The 26597-nt window shown below is 43.9% G+C and overlaps 2 protein-coding genes across 7 annotated transcripts in view; one reads left to right on the top strand and one right to left on the bottom strand.

Moving 5' to 3' along the window:
* Positions 1–399: 399 nt before the first annotated feature.
* zdhhc17 (zinc finger DHHC-type palmitoyltransferase 17) lies at positions 400–26001 on the bottom strand. The gene is made up of 18 exons (XM_020042786.3): positions 25926–26001; positions 24389–24492; positions 17989–18092; positions 14792–14914; positions 13864–13941; positions 12732–12876; positions 12261–12325; positions 12020–12182; positions 11631–11756; positions 10139–10281; positions 9586–9686; positions 4858–4982; positions 4063–4125; positions 3837–3930; positions 3302–3385; positions 2937–3094; positions 2542–2636; positions 400–875 (listed from the first exon to the last, which is right to left on the bottom strand). The coding sequence occupies exons 2-18, from the start codon at positions 24449–24451 to the stop codon at positions 737–739; spliced, it is 1869 nt and encodes a 622-aa protein (XP_019898345.2). The 5' UTR covers positions 24452–24492; positions 25926–26001; the 3' UTR covers positions 400–736.
* osbpl8 (oxysterol binding protein-like 8) overlaps positions 25580–26597 on the top strand; it is a 73927-nt gene continuing 72909 nt past the window's right edge. For all 6 annotated transcript variants that reach the window (XM_034290086.1, XM_034290076.1, XM_034290074.1 and 3 more), the window contains exon 1: positions 25580–26124. The gene's annotated coding sequence lies outside the window, so the exon portion shown is untranslated. The remainder of the gene's footprint in view (positions 26125–26597) is intronic.

Raw genomic sequence — 26597 nt, 5'->3', positions numbered from 1 at the left:
GCCATTTCAGTTGGTACGTTAGTCTAAATATTTCTTGGAGTTACTAACTTACACAAGGCTTTAACAACGATACGGAAACCACAACACAACAGCTGTCCCTTATGAAATCCATCCGGACAACTAACGTCCAATCATTCTCCAGAACCAAAGCCTGACAACAGAGTTGAGGACAATCAAATGAAAACAGGCAACAACGTTTTACAGGATAACACAACATGGACGATGAAAAATCTTTACAAAAAAATTAAAAATAAAGTAAAAATGTATATAATATTTAACGGGGGGGAGGGGGTTAAAATAAATAAAAATGGAGGAGAGAAAAAAAGAAATACTGCCGTTAGCTATACTGCATGCTTCGTAGTGTGATTATTCCAGTACAGCAAAAAAAATGAAGACTCCTTGTTTTGAAATTGTGTTTCCTCCTGACCCTCCCTCCGCCTCTCTCTCAGCCGTGCCAGGCAGCGGTGCACCGTCCATGAGCAGGATCGACCAGTAATGGGGGTGGCATTCCGTGTAGAGTAGTAGGTGGCCATTTTGTTGTGGTTGTACTGGTGGTGTGTTTGTTCCCTAACAGCATGCTAGTTCCTGGCTGCTTTCTCAGTCCGAAATCGGTGAGGGAGATGGTCCGAGGCGAGCGCTCCCGAGAACAGCCTGGCTGGCTCCAGTGTTGAACCACGGGGAACCCCCTCCTCTTCTAAGACGCCTCCGCTCCTTCTCCCTCCCTGCTCTCCCCGTTCTACACCAGCTGGTAGCCCGACCCGGACGTCTGGTCGTACTCTATTGTGTACTGTGTGGTCCAGTCTATCGCCTTGGGCCGGATCAGCCCACAGCAGCGGATCTCAAAGAAGTCAATGAGGTTCCGTATACACCCATGGCTATAGGATAGAGAGGAGAATTATGTTGGATCTAATGACTCCTTCAACAATAACACTGAACAAAATTATAAACGCAGCACTTTTGTTTTTGGCCCCATTTATCACAGGCTAAACTGAAATATATAAGACTATGTACACAAAAGGCCTATTTCTCTCAAATATTGTTCACAAATCTGTCTAAATCTGTGTTAATGAGCACTTCTCCTTTGCCGAGATGATCCATCCACCTCACAGGTGCGGCATATCAAGATGCTGATTAGACAGCATGATTATTGCACAGGTGTGCCTTAGGCTGGCCACAATAAAAGCCCACTCTAAAATGAAACCATGTCAGGGAAGCTCATCTGCATGCTCGTCGTCCTCATCGGGGTCTCGAGTGGACTGCAGTTCGTCATCGTAACCGACTTGAGTGGGCAAATGCTCACATTTGATGGCATCTGCCACTTTGGAGAGATGTTCTCTTCACGGATGAATCTCGGTTTTCACTGTAAAGGGCAGATGGCTGACAGTGTGTATGGCGTTGTGTGGGTGAGCGGTTTGCTGATGTCAATGTTGTGGATCGAGTGGCCCATGGTGGCGGTGGGGTTATGGTATGGGCAGGAGTGTGTTATGGACAACGAACACAGGTGCATTTTATTGATGGCAGTTTGAATGCACAGAGATACCGTGATGAGATCCTGAGGCCCATTGTTGTGCCATTCATCCACGACCATCACCTCATGTTACAGCATGATAATGCATGGCCCCATGCTGCAAGGATCTGTACACAATTCCTCGAAGCTGAAAACATACCAGTTCTTGCATGGCCAGCATACTCCCCGGACATGCCACCCATTGAGCATGTTTGGGATGCTCTGGATCCGCGTATACGACAGCATGTACCAGGTCCTGCCAATATCCAGCAACTTCGCACAGCCATTGAAGAGGAGTGGACAAATATTCCACAAGCCACAATCAACAACCTAATCAACTCTATGCGAAGGTGATGTGTTGCACTGCGTGAGGCAAATGGTGGTCACACCAGATACACCCCAGACCCCCCGAAAACAGTGAAACTGGACATTTTAGAGTGGCCTTTTATTGTGGCCAGCCTAAGGCACACCTGTGCAATAATCATGTTGTCTAATCAGAATCTTGATATGCCACACCTGTGAGGTGGATGGATCATCTCGGCAAAGGAGAAGTGCTCACTAACACAGATTTAGACAGATTTGTGAACAATATTTGAGAGAAATAGGCCTTTTGTGTACATAGAAAAAGTCTTAGATCTTTGGGTTCAGCTCATGATAAATGGGGGCAAAAACAAAAGTGTTGTGTTTACAATTTTGTTCAATGTAGTTGGGATCTATTAACACAAGCATAAAAACGTGTTACCAAGTGAGGTTTTGGCTTGTAGTACCCCGTTGGTAATATCAGGGACAACAAATGGAAATTTGTGCGAAGATGCCAAATTGTGTCAGCAACATTAGTAACCAATGAGGTATCACGGATGCTGTCACTATTGGCTTACGTTACCTCAACTTTTTTTTCCGCCAGACACAAATTAGGCGCAGTCCTGGATAAAAAAGTGTTACGGTAACATTTGAAAATGCCCTGTACCAGATCTGTTGAAGGAACAGCTCAGTGTTTATGGGTAAGATGGCACAGAGAGAGGATTGGTACTCACTTGAAAGGGCTCTCAATGGATGTGGCTGTTACTTTAAAGTGCTTGTATCTCCTAGCATTCATCCTTTCATTGGTGGTGATTCCCAGACCGGCAATCTGAAAGAGGTTCGGAAACGCATGAAACCAGCTGTTTATGAAGTGACACAAGGACATTTGGATGAAACAAAAGTAATCCATCTGTGCAATCCCTAAAACCAGTTGATGGCCGTAGCCTTGTTATTACAATTGAGTCACATGACTTGTGAAAGCAGTTTCCTTGGGAAAGCGTACTGGGACAAAATGCCCTCTAAAGAAACATGAGATCGCATGGTGGCGTACGGGTCGTAGCTGGGACAAGGCTTGCTGACCTCATCTCAACAGGCTAAACGTAGGTTAAACAACCAACTGATCCCCCACCTGGTACAGCTGGCACATGATGAGCACGGCCACCCACATGAAGTGGAAGACGCTGTTGAGGAACATCCAGAACATCCAGGGCGAGCAGGAGGCGATCTGCGTTAGGTACAGCCAGAAACCGTCCTTGGCGTAGCTGGTGGCGCAGTGGATCCTCCAGTCTGGGCCGGGGGGTGGGGTGGGAGCGAGGACAGAACGTCAGGACGACAAGTGCAAGGCTGACCATCAAAACCAACACGCTAAACCTCATCTTGCGTTTCTACGATTTCAAAGTGAATGACTACACAGGGACGAACTTGGACTTTAGGTTCACATGAGATGTGTGTCGAAATCAAATGAGGTGTTAAGGTGAACGGTGTTCATCTCACAGCAGATACAGCCGTAGATCATCCAGCAGATCATGCAGAGCAGGAAAAACAGGTAGCCCATGAAGTAGCGATGGTTCCCGCTTCCTGTGGGACGGCGAACAGGGAAAAGTTAGAGCGTTGTGGCGCCGAGCTCTTCACGACCCCTCTTCTCTCTCCCGGTTAAGTTTGGTTGTCGGACTAGCCAGTCGGCTCGTTCGGCAAAACTATGACATGCGCAGGTTTGTGAGGCTGCTATCAAACAATGTTTGGACAAAGCTTAGTGAATGTGTGGAGGGGGTTTCCTCTCCCCTGAGTCAACTTCCTACATAGAGACCTGACCAAACAACACAAAGTACCCCTAGGGAGTAGCTCGTCTGTTGCCGCCTGACTAAAAAACTAACTCCATCCTGCCAGTCTGGTGCTAAAGGGACAGTACTGATACCTTGGGACAACCCATTCCAAATACTCCTCTCTCCACCCTCCCCCATATCCCCCAAGGCCATATATCTGACATACAGAGGGGGGAAACACAAACAGGGAGCTGTCCGTTACGTACCCACACAGTTCCCAACCCATGGACAGTGGTGGTCAAACTTGGCAATGCAGCGGTTGCACACGGCACAGTGTTTGGACCTGATGGGCTTCCGTATCTGTGAGAACACATACAACGCAGTGAGACGAAGTCATTGGACAAGCTGATATCACACGGAAACTACGGAAAACACTTCCCTGGACAGAGAAGTTAGACAGACGAACACCTCGAAAATAAAGTTTGTCGTTACCAAACAAGTACTGCAGAATATGCTGAGATCCAGACTGCCCGTCTCTGCCAGTTCAACAATAGTCTGGGAATAACCGAAAAGAGAGAGAGACAGAAGGACAGAGACAGACAGAAAGAGAAACCGATAGAGAGGAAGAGAAAGAGACAGAAAGGAAACACATTCTGAGCATGACATTGAAAGAATATGTTGACAAATCAATCTTGTATTTCTACATCAACGCAATAACCATTTAGAAAGATAAAGCCACAGTAAACATGTCCCCCCCCCCCGTGAATGATATGCAGCCCCCCTGGGTCAACCAGTGTTACTTGTTTTTAAAAAAAAAAAAAAAGCAGACCACACTCTTGGGTGTAATGAGGGAGAGCTGGCCAGAAAAAAAACAAACTAGGAATTAGCCTGCAGGTTTCTAGGACGGTTGCCCATTCCCTCCCCAGCGGACCACGCTCTGGTTAGCACTGCAGAGCGCTGAAGACGAGGTCTATTTTAAGCCCACTCATCAGTCCCACACAGTGGGCCGGTCTCGCTACACACCATGAGAGTCCGCTAATGAGAGACTCTGCTCCCAGTTATGCTCTTCAAAAAGCCCCCGGGCTGAACTCTGTGGTACGTCCGAAAACGGCAGCCTTCTCTGTAAACCGGTACTACCAATGTCAAAGCCGCGCAAGGCGATCGGAATGACCTGGAGGGCTCCGTCGCCTCAGCGAACGTTCTGGACGCTGACCATGATCCTCTCCACACCGCGCCTTGCCCCTGCTCAACACTGCAGGAGTAAACAGGTGTTATTAGGGGCTTTACCTTCTTCTTCTGCTCCTCCGAGGCCTTGATGATGCCGGGGTCGGATTTCCAGGATTTGCCGAAGTTGTAGAACAGGCAGACGCTGTTCAGAAGGAACGGGACGTGGATGGTGGCAAACGGGAGATGTGCAGGGGAGTTAAGGAGGACAGCGGACTGAATTAAAGGTGACAACAGCTCTTAAACGTTACCGTTTACCCAAATAAAACGGGGAAGAAAACCGGATTGGTTTCCCTACAGTGTAAGTAACACGTTATTTGGTTTATTTGCCTGATTAAATAAAAAGTTGGCGTGAATACACATTAAACTTCCCCTTACTGCCAGAACATGGCGACAGCTTGGCCATCTTGGCCAATAAACCACAGTGGAGCAGTTTTCTTCAGAGCACATGAAGCACACTATTAAGAGTTTTATGGAGCGAGTCAGACAGACAAAGAGGTCATATTATGTAACAACAGTGACCGGACACAGTGACACCATCAGAGACAGTCGGCTCATCCCAGGCAGCACCTTATTACCTACATAGTGGGCTCTCTGAGCCAGTCAAAAACGGTGCACGAGGAAAAGGTAAACAGGTTTGAGACGCAGGAACACTCCTTCCACTCCCGACTATGAGGTCATCAATTGCCCATACCAAAGTCCTGAATCACGCACTCACGCTATCACATTTGCCCGGGCAATACAAAAGGAGCAGGGATTTAAAGAACAGGGAATGGTTAGGACCAGAGCCAAGCATTAAAAATGGTGTTCAGGTATTAGAACAGCCAACTGGTTGGAGTTTAAAAACAACCACAGAAACAACCCCTCTCTACAGAGATATACAGCCTCATTTCCTCAATTTCAGTGGTGATGGCAATAAGTCACTGAATGACAAATTCTGCTTGATTCCAGAAATGACAAGATGTATTACTAAAAAGTAATGACAAATGGAACTGATCTTCCATTGAGATTATTTCTATTGAGCTAACAGCGTATAGGACAAGTTGACTAGTACGATGTCAGCATCAGCGTACATTTTGAAAGACTGCCATTAAAAGACACACACACAAATGTACCAACTTGTACAAGCCTCCAGCTACATGATATGACAGATTACCAAACCGGGCCACTTCCCATGTACTTTGGTATCGAAAAATCATGCCATTACTTGCTGCTTACGTTTCCCATGTAATGATTCTTCTCATTACATGGGAAAGGGGATGAGTCTGTCTAAAATGGCACCCAATTCCAAATGCAGTGCTGTAAATTTGACCAGATCACCACGCACTTCCCCACGCCAGTGAAAAGTTATGTACTACCCAGGGATGCGGGATGACACTTGGGTTTGGGCAGCGCTTTTAGTCTCAACGGACCAGACAAGATCATAAATCTGTATGATAATTCTCACCACAGAAATCTGGTCACAGCAATTAACCTCTCTGTGGTGCCATTTAGCCCCTTCACAAGACGGACCTGAAATGAACGACGTGGGGCTGTGTCCCAAATGGAACCCCTTGAATTCCCTCTGGAGTGGAATTCAAATGATGACCTGCAAAGATCGCCCAATTGGGACGCTCAGAATGCATGGAATTTGACAGTTGTAATTGCCATGAAGCCGACTGGCCCTACAGTGAACAGTGGAGACCTTCGTACCAACCTTGTAAGTTTCCCTTGAGGCCTTGCTGTATATGCCCTTCCCATTGGAGCCATTTGTCTTTCTAATAGCTTAGGAGCGGGGGAATTATGAAACAAAGCATTGCGCAAGATGAAGCTCTACAAACACCGGGTAAACACCATGGATTTATAAAGCTTGTGGATTTAGTGGGACTAAGAGTATGCTGACAGGGTGACAATGCTTCCCTGTAGCTAAAGAACTGGGATCTTATTTCCTTCCCCAAATACAAAACATAAAGGCCCCAAAAAAAAATGTAATAACTCTGCACATTTGAAAACAGATCAGACTAATCTGTGGGGTTTTATCAATGAGGTTGAAAAATTACTCCAACTCAACAGATACTACTAGTGTCCAGAGATTGGTAAGGCTACCATCTCAATCACGGTGCAAGTCATTTTCACAGGAAATGTCTTTAGGCTGAAGTTAGAAAAAACCACACCTGTGTAACCAACCACATCAGTAACCAACATGTCTGTATAGTCGTGCTGGGAGATGTAACCCTGTACACACCATGCGAGAAATATTTTTTACATACATATCTTGAAAACTAAATTGTGAGAACTGCAGATCCTGTCTTTGGATTCTATTTTTATTGAGTAATGTGCTTTAGATGCATTTTTGACTCTGTCTACTCAATAACGTTACCCTTAGCCAAAAAACACTAAAGCCGTTGGACATTTGAAGGCTGACGAGTGGCTGGTGTTAACTTCACTGGACTGTGGCTATAAGTCATTGCATGATCAAAGTTTTTGGTGCTTAATCGTTACTGACGTTGGCAACACTGGATTTAGCTTACCAGTATTTTCTGTGCTAATGAGAAGCGTTGAAATTAGCAACCGGAATTCAATTTTTTAATAATTCAGGCTTTTGAAAATAGAAAGCCAACTATCCTGTCCTGCAAGAGTTTTATGCAATGAACTTCAATTAGGGAGACAGAATGAACTTCAAATAGGTAGGAATGCTATTTCATTTTGTTTTCTCATCTGGCTTTGGTCCTGCTGCTGCATATTGTTATTTCTAGCTTTAGGCCTAACTGTTCTTCTGATGAAGCTCCTAAACCAGGGAATCTGTTGCTTTTGCACTTAATGCCGACTTCTACCCCACATTTCTCTGGGCTATAAATAAAAATAACATGAATCAATCTCTCTCTCTTGCTCGCTCATTCGCTCGCTGAGTAGACTGCGCATGTGGGCGAGGGAACCTAGACGTTAAAGGTAGCCTACTGCGTACAATGAAATACAGTGGTGCCGGCAATGATTCTCTGTAACCAGACATTTGTAACCAGCCACATCCGTAACCAGCCACATTCGTCATTAGTGACCATTTGGTACTCAGTTCAAAAGCTGTGGTAGTCTGGGACACCAGCTCTACACAGCGTGTTGGACTACGTCCTCATCGTTCGGATGGTGACCGGATGTCCCTGTTAAAGTTGCAAATTACAGGGCCAGTTCAGTGGAGGAATGAGCCTTGTACAACTCGTCGTTAGTCCCACCAAAACGCCACTACTATTACAGTAAACACAGAAACCATGGCGGTGACCGGGCGCTCTGAACTACTTTCACACGAAAAGCTTTTCTCCTTCAAGTTGTGTGGAGAAGAAAACACCAGCTGGGGGATAAATCGGCAGCAGGTTCAGGCTCCACCCCAGCGGGCCACTAGATCGGATTTCAACTGCAACCCCTGGAATATAACAAGTCTGCAGTATCAGACAGAGAAATCCTGCCTGAGACCGAGACAAGTTTACCTAGAGGTGAACGCAGACACAAAGCCCAGACAACACAGTCCCAGCCACCTCACAGACTTATTATCACACAGAGGCGTTGCCTGGCTACCGCATAACCACAGTTGAATCAGATTTAGCACAGAGCCAGATGACCAGGCTAAGTGCAACCAAATGGCTGCCAGTTCCAGTCTATTGCGTGAAACAAAAACGTTTTAGCACGCCAAGCTAACGCAGAACTGAGGAGTTATTTTCCTTTCACCTTCACATTAGCGCTAGGGTCTACTGTGCTCAGGCAAGGTAAACAGGAATGTAAAGAGGAAACCTCACAGGGAGTGAGGTGGAAATGACAATGGAAAAACCAGTCTGGCTACTAAACCTAAAAAAAAACCTGCGTCTGACAAGACAGAACTTGTGCAGTGCAAAAGACAATGTGAATAAACACCTGTTCAGAAAGCAGGGGAAGTCACCAGGGAAAAACACTGAACACAGAGCTGCAGCAGAGCTGTGGATATCAAACCCCTCCTGAAGGAAGCTGGGTTCCAGGAGCCTCATAACTCAGCTGTAGCCCTGAACTAGCTCACCTAAACCAACCAGCCAAGGGCTAGACGATTAGCTGACATGTTTAATCGGGTCTGCTACACCTGGAATATAATAATTCCTGGAATATAATAAAGGAGCAGCTAGGGGTTCACGTTTGAAGAACACAAATGGAGACTCAGCAGATCCAAGACAACCACCAACGTCATGTGAATAAACTAGGCATATCATTTGAACTTCCCTTAAACAAAGGAGTTCAACCCTTCCTCTCGTTTCTGACCCAGCAGGGGACATTTTCATGATCAAAGTGACTGAAGGAGCCAGTCACTGGGCCAGGCCCCGGTCAGCTGTGCGGCACCCTCACAGTCTTTTGTTCTGCACATTTTAACAGCGTGTTCAACAGAGGCTGTGTCCACACAGAGCTGAAGCAAGCCATGTTCTGAGACACAACATCTGTGTGGGCAGGAGCAGCAGGCCGGATGAGTCACTGAAATGATTGCTTCCTGTGAATCCACAGCAGTTAAAACCAGCTTTAATCAATTCTGTCTGAAGGTCACCATAATGTATCAGCTGCCCCCCGGGCATTTACACTTTGAAAAACCCATCAATCAAGTCCACCCAAGAGTCAACTTCCGTAATAAGATGATTGATTCCTAACATGCACATATGCACGCACACGCACGCACGTGCACACCCTCAGGGTGCTAATAGTCTAAGCCCTTTTGAACAGAACAGCAGCTTAGATGTAATGAACTGATTTATAGTTTGCAAAGAGAAAACATAGAGGAAACCTGGAGGCTGTTATTGTGAAGGATATCATTCCAGAACCAATAAAACCAAGTGACATACATCCAGAATTTGGTTGCCAGGTAGATTCCCAGGGGCAGGGCACTGTGCATGGAGTGGTCAAAGAAAGACCTGGAGAACAGATGGAGGAAGAGCAAATTAGAGAAGGGCAATCGCTGTTAGAATTTAACAGAAAAACATCAAATTGCAAAATCCATTGAACTACATATCACAGTCTTCCAGTCAGAAAATTCACCAAATGCTAGACTGCTAAGATGAGTCCAATGTTAGAGTAAACCTAACCTGCTTACACGTGTCTAATGTTCAAGTAAACATTGTTATCACAAGAGTGACACACACAGATTTCAATGGGAAAGGATGTCTATTAATGTCAACAAACTGCAGGGGAATGAAACTTCCTGCGATGCTGAAGACAAACTACTTCCTACATTCAAACTGAGCATGTCAGATAGGACCAGGTGGTTAACGGTGATGAGGACGAGTGAGAGGAGGAGTAACTGACCGTGTGACAGAGTGAAGGAGTGCGTGAACATGTGACTAGAGCGAAGGAGTGAGTGACATACTTGGAAAGGAACTGCACGGTGGCCCAGACTCCAGCGTACATGAGGCCCTTCAGTAGCCAGGAGTCAATATCCAGATCTGCAATGAAGCCCACCAACCAGATGACAAGGAAGGGGGTCCCCAACATTATCTTCTGCCTGAACTCCTGGGTGGGTGGGTGGGGGGTGGTGGTGGGGGTGGGGGGGGGTTGGGGAAGTGATGAGAGGAAAATACACAATTAGAATTGGCGACTTTGCCTGGATCCTGATGGTTACAGGTAGCGACTACAAGTTCAGTTGCCTTGACTTCCTCACCTCTATGGCCCTGGCCCTTGCTAGTGTGACACGGTGAATGCATCGAAATCAGACCTCCCTTTGGAGTTCCCATCTAGACTCGTACCTGGACCACTTACATCGTCCAGTATGAAATATACCAATGCAAATTCAAGGTCGAGATCAACGCGCTGAAAGGCACAAGACACATCGGATATTGCCCTGTGCACTTCCTGTCCCAAAGGCCAGTTGCAATCTGAGCAACAGTCTAGGGCCACATTTATCCTGGTAACAGGCCTGGTAGGAAAATAAACAATAATGCCATGCTCGGTTTGTTTACAATATAGCGTTTACAATATAACTTCTTGCTCAAACAAATTTCTTGCTCAAACTCCCCGAATCGGCTCCTTCTCCACTTACACTTGTGACACTGCAATTAAACCAGCTTAATACGTTTTTTGTCACAACTATCCATCTCTAATAGAAGGATTTGGGAGAATTCTGTGGTAATTTTGTGTTGTTATCAGTTCTGCAGGCTACGTCCCGTTTTTCTTTTGAGTCAATGGCATCGTATCACCTTTGGTAGTTCAAACTCTTTCCGTTGAGTCGTTACTTTATTTTATCAGGGATCTGTTTGTTGGATCGGATGAAAACAATGAGAGAAGCCTAAAGAAAACGCAAACCCTGCCCTAAGTCCTAAAGAAAAATATCTGGACTTTAGGGTAGAACACCAGTGTTTGGCACTAGTGGAAACGCGGCATAGGTGCCACTGGGCTCTGAGAAAAGATTCCCCCAAAAAGTCATAACCATTAGTGAGGAAAATACTAACCCAGGATCAGGGACACCGCGCAACATACACCTACTCCCTGATTAGGACCTTGACACAATGCTCTGGTTTCTCTATGCAGGGAAACAGCTGGCTTCCTCTGCCCCCCAAAAAATCACTACCTTTGACAGGCAATTACTTCAAATCACAGGGGCCACTCAAGACCTGAACTGAGAGTTGGCCCCTGTCTGTCTGTCGGTCGGTCATTCGCCAACAGAAAAGCAGCAATTTGGCCTGAAGGGGCTGTTTTGGAAGTATGGAATTGGCTGAAGGCTTTTTAGACACTGTGAAACTCTGGGAACGCTGACAGGCTTTGGGAGCAAGCCACGCTTCTGAAGAGACAGTGGAACACTATGAACTGTGTGTGTGTCTGCATGCTGGTGTGTGTGCACCCCTGTCTCCTCCCGGGTGTTGTACCTTGTCCATCTTGAGCCTCTTCAGGTAGCCGGGGCTGTCGTAGCCCTTGGCTTGGCGGGCCTCCTGTAAGTGGTTGACCATCCAGACGTTTTTCCTCTGCTTGGCCAGGTCCAAAGGCGTCTCGCCCTGCAGGGAAACGCAGGAGTCAGACGCTAGTTTTAACCACCGCGGTAACAGCCCAAAGGACCAATCCGGACTCGCGGATGACTAGACAGTACGTGATCACATTTGCAGACTCCTGGCCCTTAAATACCACAGATCTGTACATCTTAATGCATCCCGGATAAAGCTCATCGCTTAAGCACTCAAACGGCCCCGGTGAAACCGCTCGCTGCTTCTTCGACAACGGCTAAGGAGAACCGTGACAGCGAGGCTACGCGGCCCCTGACCTTGATGTTCTGCGCGTCCACGTTGGAGCTGGAGTCAAGCAGCAGGCTGATGACGGTGGTGTTGCCGGCCAAGACGGCCCAGTGAAGAGCTGTGTTCTTGTGGTACTTGTCGCCCAGGTTCACCGACACGTTGAAGGTCAGCAGGAGCCGGGTCGGGTCCACGCTGTCGGGGCAGGACAAAGGTTAGCGCGGAAGAACGCGTGGCTCATGCGTTGCACGTACTGACAAGATGGCAACACACCTGTGCGTCCTGTAAGCTGCCCACATCAAGGGTGTCATGCCGTTCTGATCCATCATGTCCACATCCTGTTTGTGGGAAGAGAGAGCCCCTTGTCACAAACCATCCCCAATAAAAACAAAAAAAACAAAGATGACGGTTTATTGAAAGACGTCCTAAATGCCTCCTAATGTGGAATGCTTTTGGAGAAAAATAAATGAAACATCACCCCCAGGTGGCCAAAGCATGCAACAACTTCAGTTATTGGAATCGACACCACTATGTCAGCACATCTAAGGAAACACCCCATGGACGCACGTCACATGACCTCATGCCCAATCCCCCAATCAAAACCCACAGCTCCCGAGGACAACGCATGGGACAGTGTCCTGTAATTGGCTGGGCAGAATATTCCCCCTACTGCCAACACGCAGAAAAGCCTCTCAGATCCCCACAAACACACGTATCCAGGAGGAGGGGACCCAGACACCATACCTGTCCCTTGGCGATTAGGTAGGCCACAATGGAGGTGTGTCCGAACTGCGCAGCCAGGTGGACGCAGCTGCAGCCCTCTCCGTCGATGAGTGAAGGGTCTGAGCCGTACTTCAGCAGCTGCACCACCATGGACAGGTGGCCCTGTCTGCGGGGAGACACGCATGGAATCATGCAGAAATGCATTAGCTACTACTAAGAACAACATCCAGTCATGATGTACATCACATCCACACACAGACCCGCATAGACTCCATTCCCCTCTGCTGTGAAATGCCATTAGCAGGAAGGAGAATGCAGTTAAGAAGCCCCCCCTGCTGGTCACATTAATAATGGAGTAGACAGAGCTCTGACTGGGGGGGGGGGGGCTGAGACAGTACTGGGTCATCATCATACAGCTCCAGGAAGAATTAAGAGAGCACCACACCTTTGTCTTTCCTTTCCAAAAAAGTCAAAAAGGAAGGTTTTGAATGAGGAACAGAAGGGTTAAAATTAAGAGACCACTGCAAAGTGAACGCTTCTGTTCCTAACTCAAAACTTTCCTTTTCAACTTTTTTTGGACAGGAAAGAAAAAGGTGCAGTGGCCTCTTAATTTTTTCCAGAGCTGTATAACCCTGGAGGTCTTGAGCTTCCCCATGACACCCATATGGGGGGGGGTCTAATGGAAACAATAGAATCCTCAAAGTACAGAAAGATTGTTACAGGGACCACATTTGTAAAGTATTATTTAGAAGCAGGACATTTTCTACATCACTTTTCTGCTGACAAGAGTAAAAAACTATCCTTGATAAAAGGTAATGTTGCTAGTGGATTTTTTTGTCCTTTAAGAATCACATAGTGCATCAAAGGTATTGTAGAGGATTTAGTCTCATTATTTACAGTGTTGAGAGTCAGTAGAGAATGTCTCTCAAACTTTAGTGTCTTTAACGGTCAAGCACTCATAATAATATTGCTTTATGATGTCCACTTTCCTATTCACTAAGTAGCACTTGAGTGCTCTATCTAAAAATGGTCATGTCATGTCTACAGTTTAGGAAACACCAACAGGATCTAATCTTTGAAACTGCTGGACCAGCTCAGTGTTGGAAGAGACATTAGTCACTGTTCATTTATTACATATTGTTGCCTCTCTTACCTTGTGGCCCAATGAAGTGGTGTGGAATTGAGGTCACCTCCCAACTGATCCACAATCGCCCCCTTCGATATGTAGTACCTATAGACAGAAATATATTTAGCCCATATGCACGCACTGACAGACCCAACAGGTGATCCTGAAAATGGAGGAGACAAGGGTTTATTAAAAAACTTAAGGGACTGTTGACTAGAAACACACAGAATAGACAGAGACAGACGGGACAGTCGGGACAGACAGACGGGACAGTCGGGACAGACAGACGGGACAGTCGGGACAGACAGACGGAACAGTCGAGACAGACAGACGGAACAGTCGAGACAGACAGACGGAACAGTCGAGACAGACAGACGGAACAGTCGAGACAGACAGACGGGACAGTCGAGACAGACAGACGGAACAGTCGAGACAGACAGACGGGACAGTCGAGACAGACAGACGGGACAGTCGGGACAGACAGACGGGACAGTCGGGACAGACAGACGGGACAGTCGGGACAGACAGTCGGGACAGACAGACGGGACATTCGAGACAGATGGGACAGTTGAGGGACTAACTGAACCAAACCGGAGGGACAAACTCAAAAAGATAAAATGTGTAGTTGGGTGTTGGTTATAGTGTTTCACATTAAATATATTTACTGCCAATTATAAATCTGTAAATGTGGAGGACATTAACATTTTAGTCATTTATCAGGCCTTCCAGAGAAAATTAGTTAGTGAATTCATGCAAATATAGGTGGCATAAACACAACCCAATACTAGGAAGAACACTCTTACTCAATGAAGTATCCAGGAAGAGGGTAGACCTTTGAGACCAGGAAGAGGGGTGTCCTTTGAGACTAGTACGAGGGAATTTGGTCCTTGAGTGTAAGAGGTGCATAGAGTAACAAGGCTGAAATAGTGTGTGTGTGTGTGTGATCATCACTTACTTGACCAGGTCTATTCTATTGTTGATGGCGGCCCAGTGCAGGAGTGTGACGTTCTCTTTGTCGGGCTGCCGCACGTCATAGCCAGCCTCCACCAGCTCCCTGCAGCGCTCAAATATCCCATACCTGACGAATGCAGGCATACAAGGTCATCATCCAGTATACACACACACACACACAGCTCCCACACTCCGTTCAAAACCGGTCACAAGCACACGGCCAACACGCACGTTACGGTATCCCATATAAGGACGTAGCTACTGTTGCTAAGCCCCTGGTGAATGATGCCATCTTAGTCCTTTAGTTACCAAAGCACACAAATGAAACTCACACCTAGTGTATTTAATTGGTCTTTATTAGGGTATATTTTTTCACAAGAAACAAGTCCTTCTTGTGTCATTAAGACTATACCATGTCCGCACTCTGCAACACACACACACACACACACAGTATACTCACATTCGTGACAGGACATTTTTGACACAGCGCCAAGTGACCACATCAATGCAAAAATGAAAATAACCGGTAGTGGAGCTGAGGGGGAAATTGGACTGCCTGATGTATATCCGCTAACCGGCCCTGCCAGCACGAGAACCAGGTGAAAAGCTGAGGGAGGGTGTTGTGAATCATACAGGAAATAAATGAGCTGTTGGCGGTTTGCTGCTAGCGTCTACGCTAGGGGCCCGTGTGTCGCCAAATAGGCAAATGGGCTCAGGAGAGCAGGAGTCTTTCTGGTTGATGTTTCTGATTGGGGGAGGGGGAGGTTATCCTACATATAGTATGTTTCTAAATAAAGACATGGGTATGTTTACATTGCCAACACTTCTAAATGGGTAAGGAATAGCTCAGGATCTACACTAAATGGGTAAGGAATAGCTCAGGATCTACACTAAATTAAAGGGATAGTTTGTCCAAAAATCATAGTTTGGTGACAGTTCCCTTAATACCAGTTGGTCCTTCAGACACAGTCATTTTTGCCGGACCGCGTAAGCAGAGCTGGCTAAAAAGAGCCAAAGACAGTGCCTCTCATGTGGAAGACCCAAGTTCGAATCTATAGAGAGCAATGATATTTATAAATTATTTCTGCAAGATTCCACGATTCTCTCGTCTTTGCACTTGATGATCGTATAAATGTCATTCACGAATGAAAGAAAAAAATACGTTGTTATGCCATGAACTGAAATAGCTTTGCAGACTCGCTAGCAATTGCTCAATTCTTATGACTATTCCAGTAAGTTAGTAGATACCGGCAAAGCTTATTACTGGCTAACACACTGTTAAAACGGCAAGTGGCAAACGCAATACATAGACCCTATTTGTGGTGGAGGTAAACTTAGTAAGAAACATTAGTCAGTTTAACTGTATCAATGTCATTCACGAATGGCCAATTAACTATTAAAACAGCCAGTGGCAAAAGAGGATTTGTTCAGGATAGAGACAAGAGGCTATACTGACACCCAGCAAATGGATCCGTGGTGTAGTGCACAGGTGTCAAACCGGTTCCACAAAGGGCCGAGTGTCTGCAGGTTTTTGGTTTTTCCTATAAATTGGTTCCTAGTTAATACCTACACAACCAGGTGAGGGTAGAAACTAACCAATCAGTGACCTAATTAACCAATCAAGTACAAGGAGAGCGCAAAAACCTGCAGACACTCGGCTCTCCGTGGAACCGGTTTGACACCTCTGGTGTAGTGGATAACGACACAGCCTTTCACATGGGTGACCCGGATTTGAAACTTGAGGTGGCAACATTTACTGTTGCGGGCTGGCTGAACTAGGCTTGCCTGGTTTCTTGTTTAAAACAATCCAACATTCAGCTCTGGCTCAGTCAGCACTTAGTGTTATTAGCATTGTACAAATTCATGAATGGAAACCATACATACCTTTATTGCAAAGCTGCACTGCAAGCAGAAAACTACTCCACAACACTCCAAACTAAGACAAGTGGTGTTGTTCACCTCAAAGCACATGACGATGTTGTATTCCTCCAAATGAAGTAAAAAATGTTTGTGATATTCTCATTTCAAATAAACGGGCACTTCCTGTGTTTACCGGTCAGTTTTGTTCACAGTTCTATCAATCCAAGCATGCGTTCGGAAAGAGTTAGTGTGTACACAGTAAACGAAAGTTAGTATTCACCAGCTAGAAAGCAAGTTACCCATTTGGTCTTTGATATTCGCCTCAGACAATCACCTCGACGGTGAACACGTTAATCCCCAACCGTTGGCCAGAATATCCGGAGGGAATGTGTACTTTTAATATTATAACACAGCAATCAGAGGTGTTACTTACAATCTGTCTTGCGTCCACGGGTTGAACTGGGTAAACTGATGGAATTGCATTTGCCTTTAGTCCTCTTCTAAGTGAACAGGGGTCACAAAAATGTTTTGTCTCGTTGGCCAAGTTCATACATTGATTCTCCCACAATAGACATGGGAGAGGTATTGTCCCAGTTGCAGAGCAGCTAGAATTAACTCAAGATCCACGAGAAGGCAAACAAGTAGGCAGAAGTCGACATCGAAAAAAAATCAACAAGTTCTAAGTTCACTTATCAAACGCACCGAATAACACAGTGTCATCCTGCACACTGAAATTCTTGTGACATGACAAACAACATCTACATAGTAAGAATTAAGAAAACATATAAAGCAAAAACATAGCACAAAATATTGCAATAACATACCTAAGTGGAAACAAGTAGTAATTTTAAAAAGGTCTTTGGCGACAGATTACTGAATGTAGTTTGAAGTGTTTTGGAGTAGTTTTCTGCTTGCAATGCAGCTTTGCTGTAGTGGGACAAACAGATACCATTCATGAACGATGGACGATTGGACGATGGATGATGCTAAGAACGCTAATTACAGCCTGGGACAGAGCTGAATAATGCACTATGTGCATTCCGGAATAACGTTTGGTAAGTTAATCTTTAGATAAATATGATTTTTGAACAAACTATCCCTTTAAGTGTGTAAAAAAAAAAATTCCCTAGTGCTTAGATGATGCAGACATTTCTCACACCATGAGACCAGTACACAAATAGAATAACGGAGTAAATCCAAGCCAAGACAAAAATAATAAAACCGCTGTAGAACAAATAAACGGTCTCTTCAGCCTGCATTCCTTTATTCCACTCAACCACAGTGGCTCAAGGTTAGACTAGTGTAGTAAGAATCACCACAGTAAACTGTGTTGGTACTCACTGTGTGGCTTTGACAATGTCCCAAGTGCTGTAGTCATCCACGTGGCTCTTGCGTGCCACATTCTCGCTGTAGCCATGGTTATAGTGACTCTGGGGCTTGATTTCCTGTCGGGGTAGATGGAGGTCAAGGGTCAGAGAGTGTGAGGGAGCGAGAGTGCTGAAGCTGGCTGCGCTGTGTTTGATTGATGACGCTGTAAGACCACACTGACCACACAAGCCATTCAAGTAAAATGAGGCTCAACACCAAATCAACCTCCTACATAGAGGAAAGCTGTGTAGCAGGTTTGTTCTGACAGGCATTAGCACAGAATAAGTATACGAATGCACATTTCTGGTCGAACTGGTGTCTTCAACATTTCCTTCAAATCGTAAAACCTGGTACACTTGTAGAGGTCACACATGGTCATTGTAATATAATTCAAATGGGCGCAGTAATCTAAGTCAGTGATTCTCAAGCGTTTTACACCGCGTACCAGCTCAGAAAAAAATTGCACCGAATATAAACATCCACTAAAGGGAACCATGTACCATAATTTGAATCAGAATCAGTGCAGTGGTCGAAGCAATCCGGTAATTTACAGGCTAGGCCTCAACTGTTCTGATGGCATAGTTGAGTATGCAGGAGAGGAGGTAACTGGGGTACTGAAGAACAGACAGGGGTACAGGGAATTGGGAAAGGAAAGAGGATGGGACCGGGCAGATGTACAGATGTTGCGGCTGTAGTCTTGTTACGTTAGAGGAGGGCTTTTACCTCCATCTCCCTCCACCTCCCAGCATTCTGATGTAACATACTGCAACATAATACCTGCCATTTAGCAGACTCTTATCTACAGCTAATTACAGAAGTAGTGCACATATCCTTAATTTCCTTATGGGTGACCCCAATGGGGATGGACACCCGTCCATGCCACAGCAACGCCAACTGAGGCACCATACAACATGACACCAAATGCTACACTCTGTCAGGAAGGGCGCCACAAGATAATAAATCAGAGGCTTCAACGGAAAAGCTGACCTGGATTCACAGGAATGTAGGCGAACCTGCCGGCAAAACACCTAGCAGGTTGCTGGAACCCACCAATCGCATTCTGCAAGGAACATAAAGTAACTAGAACAGAAAGCGACCTCGAAATGAAAAATGCTGAGAAACGGGTCAGAGGAACATCCTCCAGAGACAGAGACAGGTTGTTTTCTGACGTTCTGCTAGAACGCTGAGCCAGCTTCCACTTACATGGAATTGTGAGAATTGCAAGTTAGAGACAGTAGAACAGGGGCATATCCACTAGCAGCCAATGGAAAGCAAACAGGATGAAAAGGAGCGAGTTCTAACGAATAAAAACTCCTGGAGAACATTTTCCACCGCTTAACTATGTGCACCAACCAGGGAAACGATGACTAGCGAAAAGAGATTCACAGGATAACGCAAACAAATGTTTTCCGACTAGTATGGTAAATAATAGCACAGTCCACGGCATTGCGCCGGCATGCGTATCGTAATTTCAAATGTATGAATGTGTCTGGGACTGACATGACGACTTCCAGGCCACTCCCCGTGGGAACATAAAGTATAAAATAAAGTAAAAATACACAAAAATAATCTAACCAGAATGTACTTAATCAAATACTAACGCACATGCGGCAGTGTCACCACACTGACCTGGTCTTTGCTTTTAGGATAAAACAAAAGTTCTCTCAAATGGCTGATCAATTCCTTTTACCCAGACTAACTATAAGACAACCCTCTGGATTCAGTCTTCATGCACTGTAATGATTGTTTTGCTCCTTAATTACTTACGCTAAACACCCTTTCTTTCTTTTTTTTTTTTTAGGGCAGAGGAAAAATAGCCTGGTCCGTTGTAGAGTACATAATCTATCTGAAGCCGCTGCTACACCCTCTTACTCCATTCGGTAGCCAGGCTTTGTCAAACGTGGTCAGCAAACACAGAGTAAAAAGGCAAAAAAAAAAACTGCAGCAAACCTAAACATCTATTCAGGGAGGCTGCACTACTTCAATAAGTCAACCCACACCATTGTACTTACTCGGAGCAGGAGGATGACCAAGTAAGGGAGGATGCTACCAGGACTGGAAAGGGTTAAGAAAGGAATGAATCCCGATTTTAACCACAGACCTATGCAGGGGGCTCAAGTCTGTCATGCAGCATGTTCACACATTTAACGTTCTGCTATAGCCAATGGGAAGTGCACAAGTTTTTCATTAAAATATAATTGGGGGACAAGGGGTGTATACCTGCTTATTCTTACATAAGAGATGTACAATATTCAGGCCTAAGCCATGGTCTGTTTGTCCGCAGTGTTTTGGTTCTCTAAAAACCACAGACTTTAAAGCCATGTTGTACACTACTACCATTGTCTCATTGCTGAGATTAAGCAGATGCGTAGGAGTAGGCACATAATACAAATCTGAAATAACACATGTGGAATCATGTAATATCCAAATAAAGGTGTTAAACAAATGAAAAGCCACCCTATGCCTTGCTGACAGCTTCACACACTCTTGGCATTCTCTCCACCAGCTTCAGGAGGCAGTCCCCTGCCCCTAACGAGGCAGCTAAGTCATTTGCTTCATCTGTGATATTTTTCCTAAATTCAGGTCACAAGATTGTGGCAAGAAATGTGGCAACTAAATGTTTTGTCGCTAGGAATACATATATTTGGAATAATTCCACTGCATCCACATTTAGCCTGACTAAAATGTAATTTGCTGTACAATAAAATACATAACATCCCAGAACATGATAAACAACACTTTTATACATAAAAGATTAGTCAGTCAAGTATACCGAACTGGAATTACATTGGTTTGAAGCACGTCCATCACTAAGCGACCTGAGCAATCTCTGATCAAACATCTCAGAGGCAATCAAAAGCAGCTGTGCCCTTTCAGACAAGAGACTTGAGCTCCGGCATAGAATGTTCACTATTATCTCCTGCTTTTAACACTGCATATTGAAGTGCTTGGTTTTGCTGATATTTGGTTAGGTTCATTTGGTAGCAAGATAAATGGTATTTCTACTAAATACTGTAGCAGCAAGCAGCATTTTTTGCTTGACAGTTTCGGTCATCTGTTGATGGACGTTAGTCCGGATTTTGTTACAGGCTATGGAAATGTGGTAATAGTGACGCTTATCAAACCATCTCCAGAAAAATGTGTGCGCCAAAATTTGAAAAGCAGTATTGGTTCCTTACAGATACACAAATATGCTGAGCCAAAGCACTTCTGAGGCACCAGAGTCGATGTCTGAATAGGGTCAAATCATCACATAATTAATATTTCAATGCAGCTCTAAAAGTTTTTTTTTAAAAATTCTCACTTCATCAGTGTCACAAGCAAGAATCATCTCACTCTTACTCTCACTTCTAAACCAATGGTTTCTTTGTATGGTGAGACTTTCACGTTGATGACCACGCAGCAGGAGTGGGCCTTTAATATAGTTCTATAAATGACAGCCACTGAATGAATCAATGTCAGTAAAAGCTACTACACATGAATGATGAGACAAGCTTTGTGTCAAGGAAACAGGGGACAGACGCACGTTTTTACAAGGAGTCAAAAGAACAATATGGGGGTCATCCATCTCAAACAGAACCTGTACGGTTCAACTAGGCTTACTGATGAGCCAGGCTTTAACCACAACAAAAGCAAGTCCGGAAATGAAGTGATTAGTCCATAGAGGGTTTGGCTGAGAACATCACAAACAAACACTGGTTTTAGGTGTCATCACTTCCTCTCCAGGGTTGTCAACTCCAGCAAGAGACATAGACAAACACTGGCAGTACAATGGGTGGTACTGAAGAGCTACAACAGCCCAGGTACGACGTGATAGACCAAGCAAACTCACAAGAGTGGGGCCGCCGAGTGCTGAATCTGGGTGTGGAGGATGCCAGGAGAATGCTACCTATTGGAATGCATAGGGGCTAGTGTAAGGCTTCAGAGTTTGGGCTAGGCCCCTTAATTACCTTAACCCCTCAGAATGGTAATCTTAATGCTAGAGGTAGGGCTGTCACAATTATTACAAGTTCCCTGTTTGCGGTTATTTGAGCAAAATATTTTTATGACATCTATCTTTTTGCACAATATTTAGGTTTCCAATATCATGTTTCCAATCTAAATTAGGGGATTTTACACTGATGTTAGAAGTATCTCAACAAATACCATGCAAATTATGTCAGTTTTAATAAGGTAGGATGTTTAGCCCAGGGGAGTGTTTTGACAGCTCTGCTGAACGTTACTGGAGCGGGAAAATTACTGAAAGTAATTCTCTTCTCAATTTCAGTGTTCTCTCCACCAGCGCGAGAGATGAAATGTTACGATGCGCAGGTCAATGTAATTGTGAAGACAAGGTTTGACGAGGTTGAGAAGGAGGAACTCGATTGGCCTACACAGAGCCCTGACCTAAACCCCATTGAAAACCTTTGGGATTAATTGGAACAGCGAATATGAGCCAGGCATTCTCATCCTACATCAGTGCATGGCCTCACAAATGCTCTTTTGGCTGAATGGGCACAAATTCCCACAGAGACACTCCAAAATCTTGGAGAGTGGCGGCTTCCAACATTTTAATTCCCAATTGAATGCCCATGGTTAAGGAATGGGATGCCCAACAAGCATGTATATATGTACAGTAGCTAGTTAGTTAAAAAAAGGTGTGATGGTCAGGTGTCCACATTCTTTCGGCCATACAGTATATAACTGTTACGGTCTGATCATAGAACTACATGTTGATTTAATCCATATTTAGTTAGTAATCACTTATCTTTATGGGCTGAGCAAAGATGTGTCCTCTATAGTTTTAAAACAGTAAGACAGAAAGGAAACTAGCATATATAAAAATAAATGAAAAGCAACTTGCTGCCATCCAAAAAAAGTGCATAATAAAATAGGGTGCAGACATACAGTTCTCAAATATAACTTGGGCAGCTCATTAGTTCAATGTATTACCTTGTAATAATGTGTCAAGAATGCATCAGATTACAATGTTTTCATCTGAATGTCTAACTATCATTACAGGTACTCCAGTTGGACACTGGCACACGTTTGTCCACAATGATTTTAGCATTTAAACAATGTGCTGTTCCCCAGAAATTTCATAAATCAAAAGTAGGGCTACAAGGGTAACAGTATGTATGGTGGTTTGAGGGGCATGGTACAGTATGTCAACAGTTTTTAGTTTATTTGATACTGGGATGATATACATTCACAATGTTCATTTCAATTTGGGCCTGAATTTAAAAAAAAGCATGTTTTCAGTTTTCTGTATACTACCTGTAGATAGTATATTCATATTTAAGCATTAAATACCATAAAGGCCATCTCACAGACCACATTCAGGCTTCATATAGGCCTCATGTTGTATGTTTAAAATTCACAACCCCGACCAAGTTCTGTGAAAAAGTACTTAAGTAGTATATTAATTACACCATTAGTAACCTGACTGCGAGCAAAACACATAAATAAAGCGTTATTTACTTTATTTACAGTAGCTAGTTATTTAAAAAGGTACTGTGGACACAAAACGTTGTTGTTGGTCCATCAAGCCAATAAGCATACTAAGGCCGGTTAAATATGCTGGTTTGATCTGGATTTAGGTAGATCCAGGTAACGCGACAGCGATAATCGTAGAATTCGGTGAAACTAACTAACATAAATAAAATGACATTCAAGTGTTTATTCGCGAACCATCTTAGGCAGGCGAGCTAACGTGTGTTAGCCATGTTAGCTCGTTGCTGGCTCTAGAAGGTAGGTAGCAACAAGCTAACATTAATTGCAGTAGCTCAATAGGCTGATAGAGGAAACATTTCGAATGTTGCATAAGCAGAGAATTTAAAAGCATTTCACGGTTATTTACAAAGGTTGCAAATGTAGTGCCAAGCTAGCTACACACAGTTAGGCCAGACAGACTTCTATGTAACGTTGCCATCCCGGACTAAACAGAATGACATTTCAGCACAGAAGTCATTTCTCGGGCTGCACAAAGCCCTACTTGTTTATATGTCAATAAACCAGATTGACATATACTTCTATAGTTAGCCGGCTAGCTTCAATAATTTATTTGGTAATTACGTTATTTGCATGACAGTTCATATGCTGAGTGCAATAAACAACGTAAAAACCGAATGATGTTTTACAAACGTTAGCTAGCAAGCTATGTATTGAACAGACACCAATTTAGCTTGCTTGCTAGTTAGCTAGCTAACATGCTATTACGCAGCACAGGAAAACCTGACAGATGCATTTGGTGGTGGCTGGCCTCTCGATGAGGGGGGCATTGTGGTTCTCCTAAAACGCGGTGAATTTTTACTGTTTAGTCGATTCCGACATTTACACTATCCACCCTCGAAATTATCTCGTGAGCAAAGTGATGCAAGGCTGAACAACTTACCTCTGGATGGAGAATAGGGACACAGCCAGCTTCTTTCTCATATTCATCCATAACGTCAGCCATCTTGGTGGTCAATCTCGCCAAGCATTATGGGAAGCAATGCTCTGTAGAAACAAACAGGAGATGGGGATGTTCTGTAAAAGCGACGCCTCGCGCTTACCATCCTTCGGTTTTGTGGCGGTACATTGATGTTGCATTACGTAATTGTGTCACATCATCGTTTTAGGAAGTCATGCATACAAGATGTTAGTAAGCTACCACTACATAACGTTATGAAAGGTCAACGTACCCAAATGCAATGTCATTCTAATTGAAATCCATTGTTATAGCCTACTGATCAGAAATAACAAATTATGTGCATAACAAAAACATTGCATTACAGGGAGTGACATTGACAGCGAATCATGTACTTTATTTTAATTTTTTAATTTTTAATCTGTGCTTCATGGCATAGAGAATTGACACCTCATTTCACTGTATGCCAAGTTATATGTCTGGAGCGGATCCGTCTTGTCAAGATCATGGCTAAAGCTCCCTCTGAATATTCGGTGGAATGGATCATTTATAACATTTCCAGAGAAACTTGAATTCAAATCTATTTGAAAAAATACATGTATATACTGAAAAACAAAACCATAATGCAATATAGATATGTTATGAACAAGGTGATCTGATAAAAATGGGAATAATGTAATAAACCTTCTTGGGTTATGGTAAAATAAATGCATAAAAATAACTCATAATCAAATAACCACTAACAATGTAATAGCCATAGCTAAAGCATTTTACATAACCATTGCAACGTCCCAGTGCATTGCAATCCTAAATATACCAACATGCTTCATTTTCTAATTTACGTTTTACCATAGAAATATATATAACTTGAAACCATTGCGATATGCGATAGGTAAAATGTTTATAACACATTGTATAGAAGTAAATTTTTCATTATCTTAATGTTTTGATTGTATTAATGTGTGACTAAGTGTTGTCTTGCAATCGTTATGTTTTAGACAGGTATAGTCGTTGTAATTAAGAATTGGTTCTGAATTGATTTACCGGGTTGAAAGTGAAATAACAAAAAAATAATAAAATAGATTGTGCTAACTAATTCTGCCACAAGGTGTCAGACAAACTCTACCCATCCCATACATTTTGGTGGTTAAACATACTGAACATACATTCTAGGGCAACATGGACACAGCAACTAATATTCATTAGATGTAGCTTAGTTCTACCATTATATGCCGACTATAACACCGTAATTTATCTGTCTACTTAAGCTTAAAAAACAGATATCTAGCAACAAGGACCTGAATCAAGCAAAAGTAGTCGAACGTTGATAGAAAAATTACAGGCTTTTCAATTGATCAGTGATTCAACGTTCGCACTCGCAGGAAGAAATCAAACGAACAGGACCGAACAAACAGAATTTAAACTTGATTTACCTATTCGTTTTAGAATCGGACCTATTTAATAAACTAATGAAGTTATTATCTACAAAATCATAACATGTTTTAGTCGTTGTCTGCCAAACCTGTGTAGTAGCAGCTGTTCTGACTCCTTTACGACTGTTGGGTGATGGAGTGCTGTATGTTAGCTAGATATTAGCTTGCCGTTTCTGCAGTTTTGTCTTACTACACAAGGCAGCGGACAGGGTGAAAGCGTTGCACCATAATCAAGTTGCAGCCGTCAAACATTGGATGGTACCAGATAAGCGGACTAAACCAACAAAGGTAAGAATACCTAAAGTTAGCTACATTTATGTGGATGTTATGTTAGTGTGACAGGGATGGTGACACAATGCGACAAAATGGAAAGGTTCATTCTGCTGTAGAGAGTCAGCAGCACATCAGTCAGTTTTAGCTAGCTACGTAAATAGTTGCTGTTACCAATTTTGCTTATGGTGTTGTATGCTATTTAACTTTAATGTTTCCTGTTGGAGATTATCCTTACATGGTTAGCTAGCGGACATGCTAACTGACACAATCATTCGGCTAGCCTGGTGGTTATGTAATAGATGATGGGGCAGCAGGATCCAGCCAGCTCGCTTGTTTTTATTTTTTATTTGATGATGCAAGTAAATGGCACGGTGCTCCTAGTTTTTCAACCTCAGCCTCTGGTTGTGTCAAGACATCATAGCTTTGTAGTAGCAAGATCACAGGACAATGCAACCATTTATGATGAATGCAACGTGACTAGATAGTTC

Source organism: Esox lucius, chromosome 23 (assembly GCF_011004845.1).
Source record: "Esox lucius isolate fEsoLuc1 chromosome 23, fEsoLuc1.pri, whole genome shotgun sequence".
NCBI lineage: Eukaryota > Metazoa > Chordata > Actinopteri > Esociformes > Esocidae > Esox > Esox lucius.
The sequence above is the reverse complement of the archived record's forward strand: the minus strand, read 5'-3'. Positions and strand labels throughout refer to the sequence as shown.

Coding starts and splice junctions, on each gene's coding strand:
- zdhhc17 (XM_020042786.3), bottom strand. CDS start 24,451: ATGGCTGACGTTATGGATGAATATGAGAAAGAAGCTGGCTGTGTCCCT. Junction 14,915..17,988: donor GACATTGTCAAAGCCACACA/GTGAGTACCAAC, acceptor TGCATTCGTCAG/GTATGGGATATTTGAGCGCT. Junction 9,687..10,138: donor ACCGTGCAGTTCCTTTCCAA/GTATGTCACTCA, acceptor TCTGTTCTCCAG/GTCTTTCTTTGACCACTCCA.